General features: G+C 42.4%; 1 protein-coding gene across 1 annotated transcript; it reads right to left on the minus strand.

The window, feature by feature from the left end:
- Positions 1–264: 264 nt before the first annotated feature.
- F2RL1 (F2R like trypsin receptor 1) lies at positions 265–24,418 on the minus strand. The gene is made up of 2 exons (XM_089694221.1): positions 24,244–24,418; positions 265–3,384 (listed from the first exon to the last, which is right to left on the minus strand). The coding sequence occupies exons 1-2, from the start codon at positions 24,305–24,307 to the stop codon at positions 2,288–2,290; spliced, it is 1,161 nt and encodes a 386-aa protein (XP_089550347.1). The 5' UTR covers positions 24,308–24,418; the 3' UTR covers positions 265–2,287.
- Positions 24,419–25,726: the final 1,308 nt, after the last annotated feature.

Raw genomic sequence — 25,726 nt, forward strand, 5'->3', positions numbered from 1 at the left:
GAGGGCTAAAAGTTTAGCTCCTTCTGCAGCAAAAATGTTTACCTCCTGTAGAACTAGCAACAACATTATAAAAGGGGGTTCTAGCCATCCCCTACTTTGCTAAAGAAAAGCTTTTTTATTTCTGAGTTGCTTTTGCATTGGTTTTCTGTCTAATAAAATGTCAGTAGAACAGCATGCAGGGGTAAACGTTTTGCTGGACATACATTAAATCATTCTTAGTAAGGTCTACATTTGCTAGGATTAATACAAATGAATAGCAATAAATCAGTCAAAAACAAAAACTTTTACTGTATAATAATATTTTACAATCAAATACATGCTAAATACAAAAATATATAAAACAGTGCTCAAAATATTACTGCTCAACATGTAAAGAAAATACTTATCTAAAATTCACATTGATTACTAGAAAGATGTGTAATTCAGCTTAGTGACCTGTACTGTACACTGTGATGCCAAAGTCTAAGAAACTGCAATAAAAAAAAAAAATGTCTCCATCTCTGCCTATAAAGCAGAAATAAATATTAATCACCTACTGCTTCACATGGGGAGGAGGGAGTGCTGGTTTACCTAAGTTGAAGGAAATATCCCAATGGAAATAGGAGGGCTGCTATTGCAAGCCTCCTATAAAATGCTAGTTGCCTGGTTGCACTATAGCTACTGAGTCATTTACCCGGAACAAGTGTCTAAATCAAGAAATTTGCAGAGAAGTCAGGAAGTTCTTATCTATAGACTTGTTTCAGGTCAGTGAATTAAAGTTGTGAACCAAAAAGGGCCACTAACACTGGCATTTTCCAGAGGGTTCAGCAATGGAATCCTACATATTTATCTCGGTCCTGGTGTAATTTATCAATAAAAAGAAACTAACTTTTTTTTTTTTAATGCTCAATTTCCTCTGGGTGTGGCAATTAAATTCCTTAGAAGAGAATTCTAGATCAGATGGGAATACCGGTTTTTCTTCTAGTAAAGCAAGACAATTCCTGTTTATACTACTGATTGATCTGGAAAGAGCACTATTTGCATGAACAGCCAGATAAATGTTGAGTATAAATCTACCTTGCATGGGCCTCTGTTAAAAACTAAGCATTTAGTTGCAGTTCACATGTATTTTAATTAACACCAGAACTGTCACCCTTATTGTTCCTTTTTTAATTGGTGATGGACATAGGATGAGCATGTGTACATATCGGGAGCCCCTACACTCTATATGCTCTGTTCAGACTATGGACTCAGCAATACCTAAGGCAGGAGAAGGATGACTGGCCTGGAGCGTTTACCTTTTAGGGTCTTTTCATACTGGTCTATTTTGATGCAGTAAAACTCTCAAATTTTGCTGCATGAAAATGCATGTCAATTTGAACCACCATTCTTTCCTAAGTGGCTGGTTCTTATCCGTGTGTTGCTGTTTATTGTGAAAGACAAAAAGGGAAACTATTGGCCCATTCACACCTACACATGTGCATTACCATGTACATTGCAAGCACACAAACAGTGAAAATCCAGCCTCAGAAATAAGTCAGCAATGACAGTTTCAATCATTTCACCCCGATAGGTTCCTTTTTTAACTGTGCGAAGCAGATGGGGGCCCTCAAAACATCCTTAAACTGCATTCCATCTATTCCTTATAATTCTTTTCTGCAACTATCAGTAAAATGCTTGTTCCAAATGAGGTTTGCTCAATATATTACTTTTCCTGCTTAGATTAATTGTATACTTTAAAATGCGAGGGAACAATACTTTTTATTGTTCAAGGTAAATCGAAGGAGCTATTCACTGGCAGAAAAGGCAACGCAAAGCTGTGAAGCTGTAGAGCAGAGCAACAAAAGTTTGTCTGGCTGAAAACAGGTCAGAATTTTTAAAGTGCATTCATGGCCCTGTATGCGACTTGAAAGTTATCCAATATTATTCCATGTTTCTAAATGAATGCTACTCGGGGTTTCAGTAACTGGAAGGTTTGTCTATAGTACACATGGCTGAGAGACTTCTATCCTACAGCATCACAGCTAATGCTTCAGTAGAGCAAGCAGGCAGTGACACTGAAAAGACTAGAACTGACAGACATTACTGCAAAGGAACATAAATCAGTATTATATATTCACAGAACATAGTTCCAAACACTTGCTACATTAGAAGTGGAAAGTTTTCAAAAAACTTGGATTTGTTCTTTATACAATGTCCACATTTCCTGTGCTGGAAGGGCCAGCATCCTCACACAGCAAACAAATGGCATAAATTTCCATATCTAGATACAAGTCTAAGGTCCATTGCCTCTTGGTTACAACATTGCCTAGCAGGTACTGGTTTTTGTGTTGCTGGAGCTGGAGGTGTAGGTGTTCTTTCTGGAATACTTCATAGAGCTAAATGAGATCTGCATCCTTTCCACAGTCCTGACGCTTCTGCAGAGGAAGGTGTTTTTAACATGGTCTCTGAAGTCTTTGGATACAAAGTAGTAGACGAAGGGGTCAATGCAACTGTTCAGTGCGGAAAGGCACAGGGCCACAATATAAAAGGCGTAGATGTTGCCAACATGGGTCTCCTTAATAGTGGCATAGTTCACCAGCAACAGAATGTTACTGGGCATGAAACATACAACACACATAACCAGCACAGTAATGATGAGCACAATGGCTTTCCTCCTCTTTTTACCAATGTTTTCATCTGTAATGGAAGCATTCAATGTTCTGATCATCAGCACATAGGCTACAATGGTGAGGATTGCAGGGAAGAAGAAAAGCCCGATGGCAAGAGAGAGGAAGTAGTTGAACATGTCAGAGGCCAGAACGCTGAGTGGCAAGACATCATGGCATGTTGTGATATTAACATTGTTGACATAAACGGTTTGTTCAACAAGATACAATGGAACTGTGCTGAGAATAATGACGACCCATATTGTGGCTGAAACAATTAAGGCAATTTTAGTCTTTTTCCGGGTGTGTGAAATGGGATTTACAATGACCCAGTACCGCTGGACGCTCAGACAGGTGATGAACAGGATTGAGCAGTACATGTTCCCATAGAAAAATCCCACAAGTACTTTGCATAGGCCTTCCCCATAAATCCAGTTGTTGCCATTCAGGTGATAGGAAATCTTGAGCGGAATCCAGATGACAAACAGCAAATCGGCCACTGCCAAGTTGGCCATATAGATCACTGCTGGGTGTTTCTTTTTGTTGCGGAAAAGGAAGACCCATAATGCAATGGCATTGCTGGGCAAACCAACTACAAACACGATGATATAGACCAAAGGAAGGAAGACTCTTGTCAAGCCACCTGTCAAAACTTGTTTTGCAAAGTCATTCACTGTATATCCATATGTGCCGGTACGATTGTCAAATGTGCCTTCCTTGCCAACAAAACTTCGTCCTCCTTTGCTTTTATTTTGGCCTGAAGGGAGAAAAATATTGAAATCATTAGGTCTAGTTCAAATCTCACCATTATATAAAATGCAATCTAATCAACATTATATTAACAATTATAATAAAAAAAATACAATAATGGATGTACTTTAATGTGGCGATGTTTGCTGAATAGAATTAGCAGTTCATTGATGCCTGTTCCTGTACATCCAGGACTGCAGGTGCAGAGCACGGATACACCGCATGAAGTGTATGTCAAGCCAAAACCTTTTTTATTATTTTATTTTAGTTTTGGATAGAGTTGGTAAGGATTAGAACCCCTCCCAGGTTGCACTGTTATCTAGAACTCCATTAGGAGAGGCTTATGCTGGGTACACACGGACCGAAAACAGCTGGTTCAGCAGAAGGAACCAGCTGACTTTCAACCTATGTACAGCTCCTCCACTGGCTTCTGTCGAATCAGCATGCTGGAAGACCAGCATCCAATCAGCGCTCGCAGTCAATGGCAGTCTCCTTTTCAGAAAACAATAACTCTGCGAGGAGACATTAGATATGTCAGTACAGCAATCTCTACATTTATTTTTTTTGTTCAGCATGTTGGGTTGAACTAAAATAAACTTCCTGTGTGTATCCAGCATTACCCTCACTTCTTGTCCTGCTGACAGTTTCAGCAGATAGGGAATGAGGAAAAACCTGCAACAGGGACACAGACAGAAATAAAAATCTACTAATCATTTATTTCTGTGTAGTTGCTAGAGAATTATGATCACTTCCTGTCCTGCCGACAGTGTTTTAATGGGTAATTTATTGTATTTTTTGTGCCCTAAAATTAATTGCATTTTTTACTGAAATAATGCGGTAATATCATTTGACATAAAAAATTGTAACTACTGCTATTTTGTTCTCTAGGGTCTCTGCTTTCAGAAAATCTAGAATGTTTTGGGAGTTTTATGTAATCTGCAGACCTAAAATGATTTTTTAAAAACGTGTGCAAAAAAACCCCAAAAAAACAAAAAAAAAATAAACGCAAAAACGGTTCTGGCAGCGAAAGGGATAAAAGATAAGCCTGACACTTTCCTGACAAGCAGCCAGTCGGTGCTCATTACCCTGCTAGTTCCCAGGTGTGGTGCTGGTGACAGGCAGGGAGGGGAGGAGGAGATAAACAATTCAATGTTAAAATTCGTACACGTTTAACCACTTCAAGTCCAGACACTTTCACCCCCTTCCTGTCCAGGCCAATTTTCAGCTTTCAGTGCTATCACACGTTGAATGACAATTGCGCGGTCATGCAACACTGTACCCATATGAATTTTTTAGCATTTTTTTGAGACAGATAAAACTATTTTGGTGGTATTCACCACTGGGATTTTTTTTTTTTTTTTGCTATATAAATGAAAATGTTCAAACATTTTGAAAAAAAAAGTATTTTTCTTAAAATAAAATTTTGCAAATAATCTTTCTTCATAAATCTTGGCCAAAATGTATTCAGTTATCTTTTTAGCAAATAAATAAATAACCCAAATTAGTTTATAACCAAAGATTATAATTTTTCAAAACATTTTTTTTTAATTTTTATATTTTTTTTTTAACATACTGTCACCCTAGTAGTACAGTGTCACCAAAGTGACACTGTACTACTTGTGGGTGGGGGGGGGTGATGAAGATTTTTTTATTTTTTTTTTACACTGATTGCTTTTACAGCCATAAAGGCTGTACAAGCAATCATTTCCTTATCTCTGGCTGCATTCTTACAGTTATTGAGAAATACTGTGCGAGCTATGATTGGTCACAGCTTGTCACATGGTACAAGGCTGTTTTGAATAGCCTTGTACCATGTGACCTCTGTGATCATTCACAGATTTCACAATTAATAAGCAATGATGTCAGGAAGTGACACCTTGCTTACTACTATTCATGTGATCACTGATTGGCCAATCAGTGATCACATGATCAGGACCTCACACAGAGGTCCTGTACAGTGATCGGTGTTCTGCTGTGTCCGAAGGAGGTGGTGCACGCTCCCAGGGAGAGCGCACAAGCAGGGAAGCGGGGAGGACATTTATAAACAGCCACCCGCCCCTGCACTGCTCCTGTCCGGCTGTTTATATACATGAGCTGGATGGGAAGTGGTTAAGTCGCCATAAAGCCCCTTTTGTTTTTAAAAGCCCCATTCCTAATATCACTTCAGATTTAAATACGGTTTTGGTTAAAATGTATTTTTTTTTTTTATCTGGACAAGTAGATTGTCATGAGGGACAAGTAGATTGGGATCCTGATTTTGTCCCTGAACAAGTAGTTTTTTGAAAAATTTCCACACCCTTGAAAGACATCTGTCTGTAAGGGAGGATACTATATTTCTCAATTAAAAATACAGAATCTATATGTAATAAACAACTGAAACCATCAGTTTTACCTAAAAAAAAGAAAATAAAATATTCTGCAAAGTCATTTGATGCGATTTTCAGAAGTATCCTACGGAGAACTACACATATATGACTAAAATATAGCAGTTGATCATTCATGACTTCTAGTCTTGGAATGTGAGAGGGGATATAGTCAGGAAGGCTGTGATGACATGACAAGCAATGCAATGTGTGGGTGAAAACCCTCTGATACTGACTCAGACTAGTTGGGGATTATTCCTGTTATAGAAAGTTCAGTGACAATTGCCTAACATTGGGAAATAACGTATACATTGTAGGTGCCTGCCGTGAAAACAAAACAGTTTCATTTGTTGGAACATTCCTGTAAAATGTGTTTTTCCTATAAACCAGAATATCCAGTTTGTTGCAAGGAAGATGAATCAGAGATTTGTCGTCCTGAAGAACCCTTACAACAAATGTTGCTTGAGGGCGAACGCCAAGGTAAATAATCTGTGTGATGTATGGTGGTATAACATGCAAGCCATTTCTGACTTCTACTTGCAACTCCAATATTTTCTGAGTATCTAACCAGGAACAATATGCAGCAAAGATACTCAGAACAAAGTCAAAACTTTGATTTGAATACATGTTCCAGTTTGCTGGCCAGAGGTATGGAAGCCTTATCAGCACGACAGCCAGGCAACTAGCATTTTCTAAATAGAAGAGAACTGTTGCAGCAGCCTGCTCACCAAGGGGGTGATATAAGGTGGTAGGACAACAGAAGGTACACAGAAGGGGTGATGTAAGGTGGTAGGACAACAGAGGGGCACACCGAAGGAGTGGGATACAGAGGTGGGACAACAGAAATCTGTACACAAGTGCTAGAACCTTTTGTACCACTAGCCCCTCCCTCCTAGATTGTAAGCTCCAAGGAGCCTCCTGTCCTCTTGTGTTGAACTGTATTGTTGCTGTATTGTCTCCCGTTACATTGTAAAGCGCTGAGCAAACTGTTGGCGCTATATAAATCCTGTATAATAATAATAATAGAACATTTCTGTTCCCTGATTCTCTCATCTGTGATCAGCGGCATATACTGAGGGCAATAAAAATGCTTGTCCCTTAATTTACAAGATGCCCACTTCCACCATTATACATAATCAAGTCTTCTTCCATGGGTAGCACTGCAAAAATCTACATTTCTCATATGCTGCACCTTTTATGCTCTGCCAACAGCAGGATATTCTATACAACAGGGGTCCTCAAACTTTTTAAACAGGGGGCCGGTTCACGAACCTTCACACTGTTGGGGGGCCAAACTATAGTTTGAAAAAAATATGAACAAATTCCTATGCACACCACACATATCTTATTTGTAGTGCGAAAAACACAATACAATATTTAAAATGCACTGTACACTAACACACTGTACTCTGATACACTGGACACAGCAATGCACTGTACACTGACACCACAATGCACGGTGCCTGGTGTGCGCTCCTCCTCTCCTGTTGCTCCTCTGGCTGTAGCAAGTGAAATCTTGGGCTTCCAGGCTACCATTCGCTGGGTCCTCATGGCCGAGGAACCAGTGAGCAGCCTAGCTATTTGCTGGGTTTTATTTTTCTCTCCTCAATTTTTTTTTTTCCGGCTGGCCCAGCAGGCTGGATAAACGTCTGTCGGGCCGTATTCAGCCCATAGTTTGAGGACCCGTGCCATACAATGTCAGTACTGAGGCAGTATTGTCCATAGCAGATACTCTGTTCTCACTTCATGATCAGTCCCTTGCTTTATTTTGCTGAGAAATCCCTTTGAAAGACAACCTCTAGCATTTCTGCCCGTGGCCATCTAGAGTAAGAGCAGACGATTCATGTAGCATTTACTTCCTGGAATCCATCTGCTCTTAGCCAAGGCATGCAGGCAGAAGGGTGTGCTTAGCTTAGCAACCCCCCCGAAGACTCCTGGAATGTATGACATCATTAGCCTAGGCAAAAAACCAGGACATAACTGAAGTAAAAAAAAAAAAAAGTTTAAAACAAGTAAATATGATATACTTTCCTATCTATTTACTAATGCTAGCAGCATGACGATTAAAAAAATAGTCAATGTTACTTGAGAGAGTGAGGTTCCATTTGAAAGAGGCCATGGCACCAGAAACCCTCCTTATTGCTTTTATTGAATTCCCCCACAATAGGGGCAGAGTACTTTTTTTTTTCTACGACTTCCACGACAATATCTGGTAGTCAGATTTCATCGTTTATTTACATAATTGTTTGCCTACGCACCAGAGGGACTTCCGCTGCAAGAAGAAAACTTATCTCACACAGGAGGACCAAAGCAGTAGGGACAGGATTTCCAACTAATCTGATTGAAGTCAAACCTTATTTCACTTCCGCAAGAATGGTGAAATGATGTACATGAAGTCGCCTTACACTGGATCCCACCATGCCTTCTGAATGCCCCCCACCCACCTCTGATTCTATCAGATAGCTGGCAGCTCTGCTTTCTCTTCGCCAGCATGCCCCTTACATCTGGTGCTAAAACTGCAACAAGCGGGGTGAATTCACTAAGAGATAAATAGCGCATGCATTTTTGCCTTAAAAGAACTTGTATGATATTTATCTGTTTTGCGATATTTGGCAGCTAAATCTATGGTGATTTTTACATTTTGCATTCCCACTACATGCTTTTGACATTGCGATTTTCACGTGATTCTGTGTGTCGCACAGGGCAGCGCTTGAATGGACTGTTGTATACACGTCTGTCACCCGAAAAGAAGCTCCTGCTCCAGGCGACAATCTTCATGGGATTTGTGAAGGTGCGGTTTGTCACAAATGCCAAGCAATCCTGTCCAGTGGCAGAATCGCATCACGTTTGGGGTGCCAATGATAGGATAATGGCGCCCAAATGTGTGCACGTGTTGTGCTGCGATTGCCACACGATTGGGGTTTAAGGGCTGAATCACATTGATTCTGCCTGTAATACCAAATCGGGAGAGGAGAATGGGGCCGTATAAAAAAAAAACTATTGAACCAGAAAGAAGGCATACAGAAGTATTGAAAACATTCTTAGGGCTCATGCACACTGCAGCTCAAATGAAAGCCCAAAAATAAACTTGAAGAAACACACTAAAAGCGTGCAAAAACGTTTTCTTTTTTCCCCACAAACACTCCCCTCAAAACATTTTGCACTCGCAAATGATCACAATGTATTGGAAAATTAGTTCCAGTCACCATTTTGATTCAGAGAACAAAGAGAAATTTTTATTTTTACTGCAATCATCGTGGATCCCCTTACTTTAATGATTCATGAAACAGTGCTACTGCTTATGTTGGGGGGGCTGCTGTTTCTCAGAATGCAGCTGAAACACGCCAATTCGTCATCGTCTACTGGTTACTGGACACATCCTTATAATATATCCAGAAGAAATACAGTGCAAAAGCAAACATGTATGGTGAGCTGATAGAAATATCCTGAAAAATGTTTCAGTTTCACAAGGATGTCCATTGTGACCTTTGATGACCTTCTAGAACAGCAATGGGCAAACTACGGCCCGGCGGACCTTTTAATCTGGCCCACGGAGCTGTCAGGATGTGTGTAGGCGGGGCAGCGTGACGAACGTGAGGGGAGCTAGGCTCCTCTCACAGTCCGCCCTGAAGACCGGAACGGCGCGGGATACATTGGCTGTCAGGATGTGTGTAGGCGGGGCAGCGTGACGAACGTGAGGGGAGCTAGGCTCCTCTCACAGTCCGCCCTGAAGACCGGAACTGTGCGGGAACACGGCGAGAGGAACGCGCGGAGCAAAGGTAAGTAAATTGACACACGGGGGACTTGGCTTACTACTTGGGGGGGAATAGTACTATGGGGGATGAATTAATATGGAGAATGAATTACTATAGGGGGGATGAATTACTATAGGGGGGATGAATTACTATAGGGGGGATGAATTACTATGCTTACTATGGGGGAATATTACTATACTTACTATGGATGACACATACACATCATTCATCTACTCTTGGTCCGGCCCCCGGGTCAAATATATGAACCCATTGCGGCCCTCAAGTCAAAAAGTTTGCCCACCCCTGTTCTAGAACATCTGGGACCAAGGTACACCTACATGGACACCCAACTGAAGAGGAGCAGCTTCTGGTCACACGCAGTTATATTATTGTACTCATTATATAGCTTTTAATTATGGAATTTTTTTAATGTTTTAAATCTATCTATACACACACTTTAAAAAAAAAAAAAATTCTATAAAATTGAACACACACACCAGCAGCGGTTGGCATGAACGGGGTGCCATTCTGATGTGGTGTGGAATTCACACAGAAAACGCTGCCAATTCCGCACCACATCAGTGTGAACCAGGGCTCAGTGTGCCTTCGGTTACAAAATGATCACCTTCCAGTGAAATGTTTCACGTTATTTATATTCCAGAGCGAAGGACATAAATCATATACAATGTATCAATGTGGAAATGTTACTGGCCATTGCAGAGTTCCTCCCTACACTGCCTGTACCGTGAAATAAATAATGAATGTGTGTTCTGTTTAATGAATTGACTTTAAAGCAGAAGTCTGGGGAAGAAAAATTTTCGGCCCGTGCCAGCACTGCTCAGGTCACATGCTCATTTTTGTTCTAGGTGAGATGACAAGAAAGATATACTCACCTGACCCACCGATCTTCCCCCGCACAAGACTGGTCCCTTTGGCTTGGGTGCTTTGTATTCTTTTTACGGACTAATGATGTCATTTCTCATTATGGATCCTTTGTTTCAAACAACCACGCTCTGTGCCAAGTTGTAAACTCTTTTCATTTATTTAGGGCCAGTTCACACCATGAATTGCACAGGAGCATGCTGTATATTCCTGTGCGATGTACACACCAAAAGTAGTGCATGCATTAAAAACGCACAGCAACCAGATTGCATGGTACTGCTGTACTACGCAATCTGGCGCTAGGCAAACGCACTGCATTTGCGACCTGTGTTTGGGGTGTTTTTCACTGACACCAACACCCACTGCAGATTGCAAGTGAAGTGCATTTTGAATGCAGTGTGGGAAACGCACTGAATGCAGGTGTTCTGGTGTGAACTGGCCTTTAGTCACTTATCATATATTTAATTACCGTAAATACTTCCGTGGACAAGGGTTTTGTTTTACAGGGGACTGCAGTGACCTCAATGTGTGTGTATATGTATACAGTATAAAGATATATCAAAATCGCTGGAGTGCAGATATTAGCAATTCAGAAATGAATATTTCTAGCCATTTGTTATCCATATGTCCAGAGATGAGATGCATGATCCATCTGAACAGTAAAAGTACAATGCTGCTAAGAGCTGACACTTTGCAGAAGATTTACTTAAACTGGAGCACTCAGAATCTGGTGCAGCTGTGCATAGTAACCAATCAGCTTCTAACTTCAGCTTGTTCAATTACGTTTTGACAATAAAACCTGGAAGTTGATTGGTTACTATGCAGAGCTGCACCAGTTTTAGTAAATCTCCCCCACTGTGTGAGCCCCAAGGACAGGACAGATCTGGTACAGCAAGTATCAGAAGACCTGTCGCTGACAACCTCACTAAAAGGAGTATGTTACAGTCGGTTATGTTCAATTTCTGCAGAATGAAGTCAAACACAATGGAAAATAAGAAGATACAATTTCCTGTCCTATTTCTGAATCTTTCCTACTACTGGTGAAGGTCCCTGTCCCTTATCAAGTTATTGGCCTATAGACCAGTATGCATATCAGGAAAGTCAAAAGTCCTTAACTGCATACCTTTTCATGATTCCTAAGTATTGCAACCTGCCGGTCAGCATAAAAGCCAAGCAACTAGACTTTCCATAATGAGAAGTCTGCAATGGTATCTTCCATGTTCATAAGGTTTCCTTTCATATTACAGTGGTCAGAGTAATAAAAAGATGAATTCTGATTGTTATGAATCAATGCAGTTTTCCTGAAATCATTGCACTTAGCACTGCATTGTTGATTACATTGAATAATTAGATCTATAGAAATGCTGCAAAAAAGCATTTAGTATACATTACATTCCTATGTTATCTATATAAATGATACTACATAAAATAGCACATATTGGGAAAAATCTTCACATTGTACAAACTTTCCTAACAAGGACACCTTTAATAGTCGGAGACAATCAAATAAAAAACAAAGCTACTTGTTTTAGGGTTCATGTACACTGCAGCTGCTAAACTGACGTTAAGGAGATGTTCAGCGTTTTTTTCAGCAGCCCCTGAACTCACCGTAATGTTTTCCTATGTGTCCATGTACACATTGTCGTTTACAGGCAGTTGAGTTTACAGTCGTTTTTTTAAACGCACAAAACTTGCGTTCAGGAGCAGATTTTACCGGCGTTTCAAACACCAAACGCTTGTAAACGCAATTAACCTCGTTTACAACCGTTTTTTAACTGTTCCATGTCCAGATGCTGTCCAGAGCCTTTTTTCAGCATCAGAAATGCATGCAAAGCAGGGGCAGACTGACCATTCGAGCACTAGGGCACTGCCCGAGGGCCCGGGGTCAGTAGGGGGCCCCATGAGATGCCCCTGGTACCTTTCATTGGCTTTTTAAGGTGTGGGCAAGGACACGGGCCCCATGATCCCCTATTGCCCGGGGGCCCCATGAGTTGTCAGTCCGCCCCTGATGCAAAGCATTTTCCATGTATTCAAATGGACCTAGCACACCATCACAGTCAGTTCCAGGTTTCACGTGAAGGAAAAAAAATGGTAGAATGTGCCGAATTATGCTCATGATGGGATCCATAGTGAATACAACCAGAAAAGACAGGTCATCTCAACACATACTGCTCTCTCTGCTTCTGCTCTCTCTATTTCTCTCACAATGTCTGAAATAGTTAAATTATTTTTCAGTGCATTCGGGAAGGTCTCCTGAGGTTATCTTTTAAAAACTCTTCTAAATGCAAACGCGCATAAACCCAGTATGCAAACGCAGTTAAACTGACATTTTTAACCTACGTTTTCCAGCAGTCAGTTTCCATCATTCAGAAGAGTTTTCCAAACGCCCCGTGTACATGAGGCCTTACAAGGGTGCAGAGCTGGTTACAAAAAAGATTTCTCCTTCCGTAGCTCCCATGATCTCTGTAACTTTAGAACTGTCATCAATGGATCAGCTACCCCACCCATGTCATTAATGAACACAGAATAAGCGGATAACAAGCAGAGTTGTAAATGACAAGAGGAAACACGACTTCTTGTGCTCTACAGGCCATCAAAGCAATCTTGGGGCTGAGACATCAAGTCTGCTCTAATGCAGACGGTGGTCATTTACTATTACTATTGTGCAGATTCTCAAAAGATATCTAAGACAATCCAAAACATTACAACCCAGGGGTGGACTTACCATTTGGAAACTCGTGCACTGCCCGAGGCCCGGGGTCAGTAGGGGGCCCCATGAGATGCCCCTGGTACCTTTTTCATAGGCTTTTTGTGAGTTTGGGCAAGGACACAGGGGCCTCATGATCCCCTATTGCCCGGGGGCCCCATGAGTTGCCAGTCCGCCCCTGCTACAACCACTGCAATGCTTGTAATATCTGAGGATGCAAGGGCCAAAGGCTGATCAGTAAAGCCCAGTATACACATACTGAAATCGGCTAATTTTCTGTCCATGTGAACTCCTCTGTAGAACAGAAGGCGCTCTGACGACTGGCTTCAGTAGAGAAAGTCCTGTGCACACAATGAAAATATCCCACAAATAATCATTCAGGTTTTTTGCATGCTGGTTTCATATCGAAAGTGAAAAGGTTACTAAAGTTCCAAAAATTCTCATTCGACAGAATAAAAATTTGAAAGTGATGTGACGTATTGTATTTTCGGACAAAAACTGCGCTAATTAAACGAAAATCGTACAATACGGCACTGGTATCGTACGAGAAAAACTTTTGTACTTGTCCCTTCAAATAATTTTGGACAAAAGCTGTGTACCAATGATCAGATTATCATATGATCACTTCGAAAGCGGTATTTTTCATATGATTTTCTGATCCTGTGCACTAGGATGAAGGGTCATGCTGGCAAACCAGCATTCGATCAGCACTTGTAACCTGTTGGAATACAATAGAGCAGAGGGAGAGATCCCTGCATCAACATCATTAATCAGTGCCTCTCCTGCCAGGAGAGAAGGCATTCAAAGGAGCAAAGCAAATGCCCATAAGGCCATAATCACATGTAAAATAAAGGAAAATTTACCATCCAAGAAAAATAAACCAATGTCACGTACACAACAAATCCTTCATAATTGCTACAAGAATGAGGAGTGACACTAAATAGTATCCTAGACATAAACCATATGCACCAGCTACTTAATAGCCCTGTAATCTATTTTTCATTAAATTGTTTCTCAGGCTAGGTTCACACATATGCGGAGCGGTATATTGCATGTGATTTGCACAGGAACTGCACCACATTCTTATGCAAATCACATGCGAATTGTGTGCGGTGTGGTTTGAGCCAAACATTTTGTATGGGTCAAATCGTACCGCATCCGCACCAAAAAGGTGCAGGACCCTTTTTTTGGTCCGCACTAGAATCGGATTGTATGGGTATTCACATCTATGCGATCCGATTCTGCACATCGCACCGCTTTTTGCGTACTGATTTTGGGGTGTTGTTAACTTAACATACACACCTGTAGGGGTTCGCATGAACGGGGTGCGATTGTGATGCAGGGCGGAATTCACATAGAAAAAGCTGTGAATTCCGCATCATTGTGAACCCAGGCTTAATGTATTTTTCTGCCTCCTTATAAATGTCCCCTGTGAGCTCCAAAACATATTCTTTTCCAGATCACTTGTTTGTTCGCAATCAAGTTGCACTGCTCATACCAGTCATGTACACTGCTCTATGCACGCCACAAATCCCATACTACATAGCTAATCTCAAGAGAGGGTGGCTATGTTCCTACATCCTGTATACTGCGCCCAAAAAGAACAATGTAGTCACCCCCTAACAAAGTCAGATCATAGCAGAAAAAAAACAAAGGAATATGGAGGTGGCTGAAAGCAATAAAAGAGTATTTTTAAGTTAAAGTGGAACTGCACTGCACTGCACTGCATCTGAGCACCACAAACCAAAACTGCTTTTTAATTAATCGTTAATATGCAAAGCAAACTCACGCATCCATCCATGTCACCATCCTTTTATTTTGCTGAGAATTCATTTTGAAAAACACCCCCTGTTATTTCTGACGGTGGCCATCTTGAATAAGGGCAGATGATTCATTTAGCATTTACTTCCTGGAATCCATCTGCCCTTATGTCAGGTATTGGCTGAGCTGGGAACCCTCCCCTTCCGAGACTCCAGGGATGTATGACATTATTTCCCTAGGAATAGAAACCAGGAAGTAACTGAAAGTGGAGTTCCAGTCTTTTTTTAAACTTCCAATATTTCCAATGCCCCTCCAATATACAGTGCGAAATGGAAATTATTTTTTTGTTTGTTTGTTTCTAAATACCTTTATTATAATTCTTCGGGCGGCACTTCCGGTCCCGGCCACTGCCTGATGTCATTAGGCTATTCCCATAGACTCTAGGGATATGATCGTCATCTATCCCAGGAGTCTTTGGGAAGCCTAATAATGTAATGTGATTGACAGGTTGGCATAGCAACAGGGTGGGTACTTCCGTGACACCGCCATTGCTACGATAACCTGCACTAAACACAATGTGCCACGCAGTGTCATTACTGCGCAGGCTCGAGATTGGGAGGTACATGCTGGGTAGCCAGCTGCACCGAATTCCTGAAAAAGACACTAGTGGGCTTCAGATGCCCACATCCTAAATGGTCACCTTCCTGCGTCTGAGATCAGGTACATTTTTAAAGATTTTAAGCTTACCAGCATGAATACTGTTCTAACAGTATTCTAATTTAAATGTACAAGTAATAACAATCACAAGGGAATTAAAAAAAAATAAAAAATTGGATTATGGGGACTGGAGCTTCGCTTTAAGAAATGTAAAAAGAAAAAAGAAGACACTTAAAACAAGTAAATATAATATACTTTCCTATTTACTAATGCTAGCAGCACAAGGATTCTAAATAGTCAATGCTGATTGAGAGAATGGAGTTCCGCTTTAAGTATACATAATAAAATAGATTTTTTGAGTTTGTCACTTTCAGGGAAAAGACCAAAGATTTTCCTGTGCAGGGACAGGAGTTTAGGCCTGATGCACACAGGATGTTTTTACAGCCACTTTTAGATGCATCAGCCATTTTTTTCAACTGCTTCCAAACACCCCTCCATGTTATCCTATGTGCCCATGCACACAGACTTTTAGAAGCAGGAAAAAACCCACTGCCACCGAGTCCAGGAGCAGCAGAGTTTGGGCAGAAGAAATATTGAACCTGCGTTTAGCACTTGGGCATTCATTTCAATTGCCAGAATAAATTATTTTGGCCAATGAAATGAATTCGAGCCCAAGAGCTGCGAGCCTTTAAAGCTCTTAGAAGCTTGGAAAAGGTTAAGACACTTACAAGCATTGGGCATTTTATCTACACAATCTCTGCTGGCTTCTAGGAGAGGTAAATGTCCTGTGTGCATGAGGCCTTAGGTGTTGGGAAATATAGGTAATGCAATACACTACAGACAAGAAGGTCATTCGTAGGTTATTGAATTTATGTCATCAAGTCACCAATTAGAAGAGCTAAGAACAGTACACCCTGTTATACTACTGGCTATTACATAAAACGACCGGGCTCGTGGACTGCATTCATGTTATGCAACGTTCAGCATCAGAAACAAAAAACTATATACAATAATGAATGATAATAAGAACACAGTAAATCTGCAGATTTTATCAGGTTAACACTGATGCAGAATGGGAAATTAAGTGATTCCTGTGCATTTCCTGTACTGTATAGCAATTGCTGTGCTCATGCGCTCTGTGTCAATGTTATTGGCACACCAAAAACAGGTCACAAAACACAGTGTGGTTGCTTGAATCAGATGGCATGGGTATGAACAAAATTCCAGTGTGGCAATTAAAAAAAAAAAAAAAAGCAATTTGAGCCATATAAAATGAATGGGCTCAAACTGCGCTGCACAGAATCACGTGATTTGCAGAGGAATGCAGTGGGATTTCTGTGCAAATCACATGCAGTTCCATAGGGCTGAACCAGAGCTAAAGAAAAAATGGAAATTGCACAGCTGAAGTTTCAAAGTTTATACCTAAAGCATGGATAACATGAACACATCTAAATGGAGAGGATAAAATAGCAGAAGCAAATAGTCACCCCCTCGGTCCCCGCCCGAATCACACACCTGCTGAGCGACATATCAGACTGGATGTCGCTCCACTTCCTTAAACTGAACCTCTCCAAAATCGAGTTTCTTGTCTTCCCCCCCAGCCCGGACACCACCCCCCATTGACTTCTCCATCACATCCAACAACACCACCATCAAACCCGCCCCGCAGGCCAGAGTACTTGGTGTCATTCTGGACTCCAACCTATCTTTCCAGCCCCAAGTCCAATCTTTAACAAACTCGTGCAGACTCCACCTCCGCAACATCGCCAAAATCCGCACGTTCCTAACCCCAGAAACCACTAAACAGCTCATCCACTCCCTCATCATATCACGACTCGACTACTGCAACTCCCTCCTCACTGGCCTGCCTCGCCGCTGGCTATCCCCGCTTCAGTCCATCCTGAATACGGCTGCCAGACTCATTCACCTTACCAACCGCTCCATCTCCGCCACCCCCCTCTGCCAATCCCTCCACTGGCTTCCGATTGCACAACGGATCAAATTCAAAATCCTAACACTGACGTACAAAGCTGTCCACCATACTGCCCCGAACTACATCACTGACCTAATATCCAAGTACCGCCCAGCACGCACACTCCGCTCCTCACAAGACCTTCTTCTCTCTAGTTCCCTGGTCTCCTCCTCCCATGCCCGCCTCCAGGACTTCTCCAAGGTGTCACCCATCCTCTGGAACTCCCTGCCCCAACCCATCAGATTATCACCTACTCTCCTCTCCTTTAGGCGCACCCTGAAAACCCACCTCTTCAGGGTAGCCTACCCCACCCCCTGCTAACCTCCTCCACTCTTCCTATCACTCCATCCCCCACAGCTATCTCCTCCTGTGCCACCATCCCCTCCCTCAGATTGTAAGCTCGAAAGAGCAGGGCCCTCAATCCCCTCATGTTTTGCATTGTATTGGTATTGTTCTGTCACATGTTCTGTCCCCCTTTGTAATGTACAGAGCTGAGCGAACTATTGGCGCTTTATAAATACTGTATAATAATAATAATAATAATAAACGTCAGGAAGCACCAGAAGACATTTGACTGCAGTACATGCAGTACAGTGCATGAAGAAGGACACCAAGCCTCCAGTTCCATGTTGAAGAAAAAAAATGTCAAAAATCTGAGGGCTCCAGTCTCCTGTGATTTGTTCAGCCTTGTTCCAATCTGCTTTCTTATCACAATGGAGATGTACATGATTTGACAGGCTTGCTACCATGACACATTATACCGTAGGTTCATCGGTCCTAGTCCACCAGTGAGGCCTACCATCTAAAAATACAACTTCACATATACACACTACAGGCAATTTTTTTAGAGTATGCATTTTAACTATTTGGGATGTTTTCAAGAGTAGCCAGACGTGAAGAAAATGAACTCCATACATACAGTGGTTATAGGTGGGGTTTGAACAGCTGTACAAATAATGATTTTCATACTCCGGTAATAAAGTTCATTTTCATGCTACTATGTGCCAATAGAGCGCAGAGGTCAGAGAGCACAGCATTTCCTGGGCAGCCAGAAACTCAGCATTCTGCACTGATTGAAGCACAGGGTAGATCTCCAAACCTAAAGGTATTTCTCAGCTAGTGATGTGTCTGGAAATAAGTAGACTCTCATTATGTTCTTACTGAATGAACACTATAATCAGGAGTAATGGCAGTGACTGACTGAGGATCATCTGTGTGTTATGACAAAACAACGCTCTATTTTATCATCGAATGAAACCACACAGAAAAATCTCCTGCACTCCCGTAACTAAACACTCCCATAACTTAAATCCACGTCATTTTACAGTCATTGTGCACATAAACTACCCTGAGGGGAGAGATTAGTCATCTGAAATCCAGCTGAACATAAATAGTCAGATCGTCCTATTCTGAAATCATCACCGAGCTTCTCCTGCAGCAAATTCTACTCAACGTTTCTTCCTCTTCCACGCATTTATATAACAATTTAGAGAACCACAATAACAGTGCTGGGGGGGGGGGGGTAACAATATACCAATGCTGGGGAGGGGTAATACAATGGTTGCCTTTTATTCATGTGATATTATCCTATTAGAAAGACCGCTGTCATACTGATCTGGTTTTCTTCTGCTTTTGCGTATAAACAAAAAATAAAAGTGGAAGAAAAATGTGTGACCATGTATTTCTATCAAACTCTTCACACTGCGGGTCTTGTGCTTTTTTCAAAGCCCTGCTTGATGCATTTTTGGTGTGGTAAAAAAAAACAAAACAAAAAACAAAAAAAAGCACGCACCTTATAATGCACCTCCCCACTGAAGTCAATGGAAAGTGCAGAAAAAGCACATCAAAAATGCACCTGTGTTGCTTTTTTGGTGCGGCTGAGTCACATGTCCTTAAAAAAAGACAAAAAAATCAATGTGCAGTCTGCAGATCAGTGTGAAAGTAGCCTTAAGCTGGCCATAGATGGACCAAATATCAGCCAGTTCAGAGGGGACTGGCTGAATTTTGATCTATCTATAGCCATTCACACTTGAGAAAAGTACAATGATCGACTTCTCTTGAGCTGACTTTTTGGAAAATTTTCCTTCAATCAGCGCTGTAGTGGAAGTCCTGCTGTCAGAGTACAATAACATAGCAGAGTGTTCCTCCATCCACCTTGTGTGCTGATGGGGGAATCTGTATGTATTTTCTGACTAGCACATTGGCTGATGAAAAACAAAACAATCCATCTATGGCCAGCTTGACTGCAAAAAGTTTCCTAATTATCTAGAGTTCAGGCCCATTCACAGCATTTATGAGCAACAAGGGGTGGCTCACACCTATGCATGTTGCAGTTAACGGGTTTTTCCAGCATGTTTTACTTTTTTCCCCATATGTGTTTTTAGTGCATTTTTGATGCTTTTAGCATTTTTGGGAGGTATATTTTGGCTTGTGGAAGAAACCAGCGAAAAAACAGCAGAAAAGCATTTAAAAAAAAAGAAAAAAAAAAAAAAAAGCAGTGTGTTTTTGATGCTTTGGTTTATGTGTTTCCATTGAAGTCTATGGAGCCAAAAACACAACCTGCTGCAGGAAAAAACAAAAACACAAGTCCTTGACCCTGCATTAGTAAAGAATGCAGAAATGTGAACGTGACCCATAGGAAACCATGTTAAATGGAATGTAATGCATTTCTGCAAACCCGAAAACATACTAATGCATAGGGGTGAACCAGACCTAATGTAGGATCACAGTGCACTAAAATCACATGAAAACTGGTCACCATTATAATCTATAGAAGTCTTCTCATCAATGATTACAGGGCGGTGTGCTGCGTTTTTGTGAAATCCTGCTTGCTGCCTCTTTTATGCGTGTTACATTATGGTCAATAGAAAACACCACGTGTGTTCTAATGAATGTGTTTTTTTTAAATCACGTCTATATTTCTAACAAACACAGACCCATCCCACAAAATGGGGACAAGAATTGTTGAAAAATTTAAATAAGCAAGCAAAACCCATCTTGCTTTGCGTTGCATTTTAATGCAGCGCTTTAACACACGAAGGCGAAGTTCACACTGGCATTGAAAGCAAGTGTTTGAGATGCGTTTTTAACGCTCCCCAAACGCCTATGCGTAGGATACTAGGGACAGCACACATTGCTGTTCACATTATCAAAACATTAAGCGTTAGTGTTGTGCTGCTTCGCTTCAAAATTGAAGCTTCATGTCGAGTCTGGAGGAGTCTGAAGTCTTTCAACGCCTTCCATTCAAGTCTATGGTGACGCTATGCAAATGTGCAGACAAGCATTGGCTGCAGCGCATTAACACCACAGTTTATTATAGGGATTTTTGATGCAGTTTTAGTGCTTCAAATATGCCAAAACACACACAGGGAGTTTGGAGGTGTTTTTAATGCGCATTAAACGCACTTATTAACATGCTTTACCGCTATATGTGCATAGTTACATAGTTAGTCTGGCTGAAAAAAGACAAAAGTTCATCTAGTTCAACCATAATAAAAAGTTATAATCTTATACCCACAGTTGATCCAGAGGAAGGCAAAAACCCAGCAAAGCATGAACTCATTTGCTCCTGCAGGGGAAAAAATTTCCTTCCTGATCCCCCGAGGGATCAACTTTACCTATATATTGCGTTTGTTAGGAGTTACTATTTTGAGTCAAGTGTGAACAAGCCCTAAAAATGCACTTGGTGGAAAATGTCCATACACTGTCCGATGTGTCCAAGGAGTCTCGGTCCACACGTGTGCGTACCATCATGGGTACAGCGGTCTGCTCATTTGAATGGGATGCTATACCCATGAGAAACATGGGAAAGAGGTCTCCTTTTTTAAAAAACACACTGCATGGAACCACATAGTTTTGCAGCACCATGCCATTTCTCAATTGTTTTGCGAATGCGTGGGGATGCCATTAAAATGATTCTAAAGACTCATTCTTTTTTTTTGAAAATAACAAACATGTCTATACTTACCTGCTGTGTGCAGTGGTTTTGCAGAGAGCAGCGCGGATCCTCTTTTTCTTGGGTCCCAGGCTCTCCTGTCTGTCGGGTGCCCCCACAGCAAGCAGCTTGCTATGGGGGCACCCGCTGCTCCGTGTGTCCATTCACACACAGAGCCACATCTTGGCCCCGCCCCCTCTCCCCTCATTGGCTGACTGGCTGTGCTTGACAGTAGTGGGAGTCAATGGCTCCTTTTTGCTGTCTCAGCCAATGAGGAGGCAGAGACCCGGGACAGCTGAGGCTGTTGTGAGCATCGCTGGATCTCGATGGGGCTCAGGTAAGTATTGACGGGGCTGGGGAGCTGCTGCACACAGGTTTTTTACCTTCATGCATAGAATGCATGAAAGTAAAAAACCTTCAGCCTTTACAACCACTTTAAGAATTAATTCATGTGTTTGCTATCGAGCAACATGTTCTGTCGGGGGTCCGGACACGTACAAATATGCATTTGTTCCCAACCTGCTTATACGTGAACCTAGCCTGAGACCTTCATTTGTTTGTTGCGTAAAGTCCATCTATGTCAGTGGTCTCCAAACTGCGGCACAAGGGCCGGATGCAGCCCTTTTCTTGCTTTTATTTGGCCCTTGGACTATTACTTTCCTTGACAATGAAGGGGCACAATTCCTCCCAATGACACAAACCATGGGGCACAATACCTACCAATGATGGAACACGGTTCTTCCCAATGATACCAACAATGGGGCCCAATGACTTCAATGATGGGGCACAAGTTCCACCAAAGACACCAGTGGGGCACAGATCTTCCAAATAACAACAATAGGGTGCAATGACACCAACAATTGGGTACAATTCATACCAATGACGGGGCACAATTCCTCCTAATGAGACCAATGATGGGGCACAATTTCCACCAAAGACACCAATGGGGCACAGTTCTTCCAAATAATACCAACAATAGGGTGCAAAGACACCAACAGTTGGGCACAAGTCATACCAATGATGGGGTACAATTCCTCCTAATGAGACCAATGATGGGGCACAATTCCTCCTAATGACACCAATGATGGGGCACAATTCCTCCTAATGAGACCAATGATGGGGCACAATTCCTCCTAATGAGACCAATGATGGGGCACAATTCCTCCTAATGAGACCAATGATGAGGCACAATTCCTCCTAATGATGGGGTACAATTTCTCCTAATGATGGGGCACAATTCCTCCTAATGAGACCAATGATGGGGCACAATTCCTCCTAATGAGACCAATGATGGGGCACAACTCCTCCTAATGAGACCAATGATGGGGCACAATTCCTCCTAATGAGACCAATGATGGGGCACAATTCCTCCTAATGAGACCAATGATGAGGCACAATTCCTCCTAATGAGACCAATGATGAGGCACAATTCCTTCTAATGAGACCAATGATGGGGTACAATTCCTCCTAATGAGACCAATGATGGGGTACAATTTCTCCTAATGATGGGGCACAATTCCTCCTAATGAGACCAATGATGGGGCACAATTCCTCCTAATGAGACCAATGATGGGGCACAATTCCTCCTAATAACGAGGTACAATTTCTCCTAATGAGACCAACAATGGAACACAATTCCTACCAATGACACCAATGATGGGGCACAGTTCTTCCCAATGACACCAACAATGAGGCCCAATGATTCCAATGAGGAGGCACAATTCCTACCAAGGACTTGGCACAATTCGTCTCAGACACCAAAGATAGGGCATTGTTTACTCCAAATGAGGGACATTTTCTACTCCCGATGACCACAGTCGGCCCCCCTAAAGTCTGAAGGATGGTAAACTGGCACTTTGTTTAGAAGGTTTGGAGACCCCTGATCTATGTCATCCAAGGTGACAATGCTGCAGTAACTTCACCCTGTTACAAGGTAATTCAAAACTCAATGATCTCCTGGCAGGATCGTATCCTAATAAAGCTGCCAACACTTGCAAATATAAACCTGTATGAGCCAGTTTACACCGTGCTGGTCTCTGAAGAGCGATCTACGATGCGTCTCTTTTTAGAGAGCAGCACAGGCGTGGCTGACAGGAATGCAGGACACAGTACTACCGCCTCCTGAATGCCTGTTGTGTTGGCTAACCGCAGTGCTTGTCTTGCAGTTGTGGCGCGGCCGCTTTCACTTGAATGGGTCACATGCAACAGCGGTAACAATGCCCACCAAACATGACAGCAGAGATGTGGAATAAAGCCTCCCGGCCAGGTCATGTGTCCAATCGCATCGCCTGCCCCTGCGGCTTCAGGAGGGATGGCCAGTAAGGGGCTGGTTCATATCAGCCTCTGTTCTTCAAAGTCCATTCATTTCTATAGGCTGCCAAATCGCACAAAAAGTGCGACTTTTCAAAATTGCGCAACACCTCACGGTACGCTGTTTTTTGGCCGTGTTGGTTAGAAGCATTTGAGGCTCCAATAAAAATGGACAACGGCAGCATGTTCCCATAGAAATACACCTTTCCCGCACACTGTGTCTTGGTGTGAACGGGCAATAAATCTGCTTGTTTTTACCGCCCCCCAGCACCAGTGTAAACAGCCTGGAGGCAGACATCAGAGCAGAACTTTCCTCATTACCCCCCCAGGGAGGTCATTGTCTACTCATATCCTGCTAACAAGCCATGACATTTTCCTAGTATGGCCCCCCCCCTCAGGTGTGTCCTAGGAAGACACACCACCCTCCCCCAGAGCCAGGCTCCTGTCCCTATCAGAAGCTGGTCAGGCATGCTGAGCCTTGTGGTTCACCAGTACTAGAGTCTGTCAGGAGTCCCCAACACTTACCAGTCACAGCCAGGAAGCAGGCAGACAATAGCACAGCCCCGAACAGCAGCCCCGGGCCCCTCATAACGGACGGCAGCGGACAACTCCGACAAACTTCTCACTAATAACTCCGCCGGTGGAATGCTACACCGGACTCACCCCGCTCCGTGATACTCCGCCACCTGACGTCACCGCCCCGGCCACACCTCCCCGCATAGGTTTCACTGAAAGCGAGTACCTGAGAGAGGGCGGGGATTCTTCGCACCACGCCCCCGTCGTTGAACGTTTATGGCTGACGTCATCAGCCAGGTATGTTGGGGCTGTGAGGTCAATGATTGTTCAGGGTGAGGTGAGCGGAAGAAGAAGAACAAGGACGGTGGATGGGACGTATAGAGGAATCATTGTATGCCACCGCCATACAACTGGACATGGAGCTCACAGGCTTGTCGTCATCAGAACGCCCATAAACGCATCCTGGACGCACAATCTGCATTAACCACTTGTCCTCCTGAGGATTTACCCCCCTTCCTGACCAGGCCATTTTTTGTGATATGGCGATACTGACAATTGTGCGGTCATGCAACTCTGCACCCAAATGAAATGTATGTCCTTTTTCTCCAAAAATTGAGCTTTCTTTCGGTGGTATTTGATTGCCTGTGCGTTTTTTATTTTTTGCGCTATAAACAAAAAAAGACTGCTAATTTTGAGAAAAAAACTATATTTTGACTTTTTGCTATTAAACATGTCCAGAAAATACATGTAAAAGATCAAATTTCGCCATACATTTAGGCCAAAATGTATTCTGCTACACGTCTTTGCTAAAAAAAAATCCCAATATGTGTAAATTAATTGGTTTACGTGAACGTTATAGCGTTTACAAATGGCGGTATATATACTGGGATTTTAATTTTTTTTAAAACTAGTAATGGCAGCGATCAGCGACTTTTAATGGGACTGCGGCAGGCATCCTGACACTGGGGGGAACTGACTTGGTGTCCCTGACATCCCCAGTGACACCAATACAGTGATCAGTGCTAGTAAAAAGCACTGACACTGTACTACTGACACTGGGCAGGAAGGGGTTAACATCTGGGGCAATCAAAGGGTTAACTGTGTGCTGGGTATGTTTTACTGTGTAAGCACATTGGTTTGTATGGCTGTGCTATGCAGAGCAGTACAAAGCAGCGTGCTGAACTGACAGGGGAGAGATCTGTATTATTTACATACAGACCTCTCCTCTGTCAGTGTTCTGCGGTGGAGAACCTCCAGTTGGGACCCAGTGATCAACACCTATAGCCGTCAATGTTGTGGCGGGTAGGGCGGTGCACGTGCCCTGAATCATGTGTATAGAAGTGATTTTGCGCAGCCCTGCCATCCTGTAGCAGTATTTGTGCTTTAGGGCAGCGGGGAAGTGTTTAAGTTTCATGGTGACATCCAATACAGTGTGGTGCAACTCACACTGAGGATTTGTGAACGCATACATTGAAAAATGAATGTCGCACTT

Source organism: Staurois parvus, unplaced genomic scaffold (assembly GCF_062004578.1).
Source record: "Staurois parvus isolate SC_StPar_1 unplaced genomic scaffold, SC_StPar_1.0 ptg000656l, whole genome shotgun sequence".
Classification (NCBI taxonomy): domain Eukaryota; kingdom Metazoa; phylum Chordata; class Amphibia; order Anura; family Ranidae; genus Staurois; species Staurois parvus.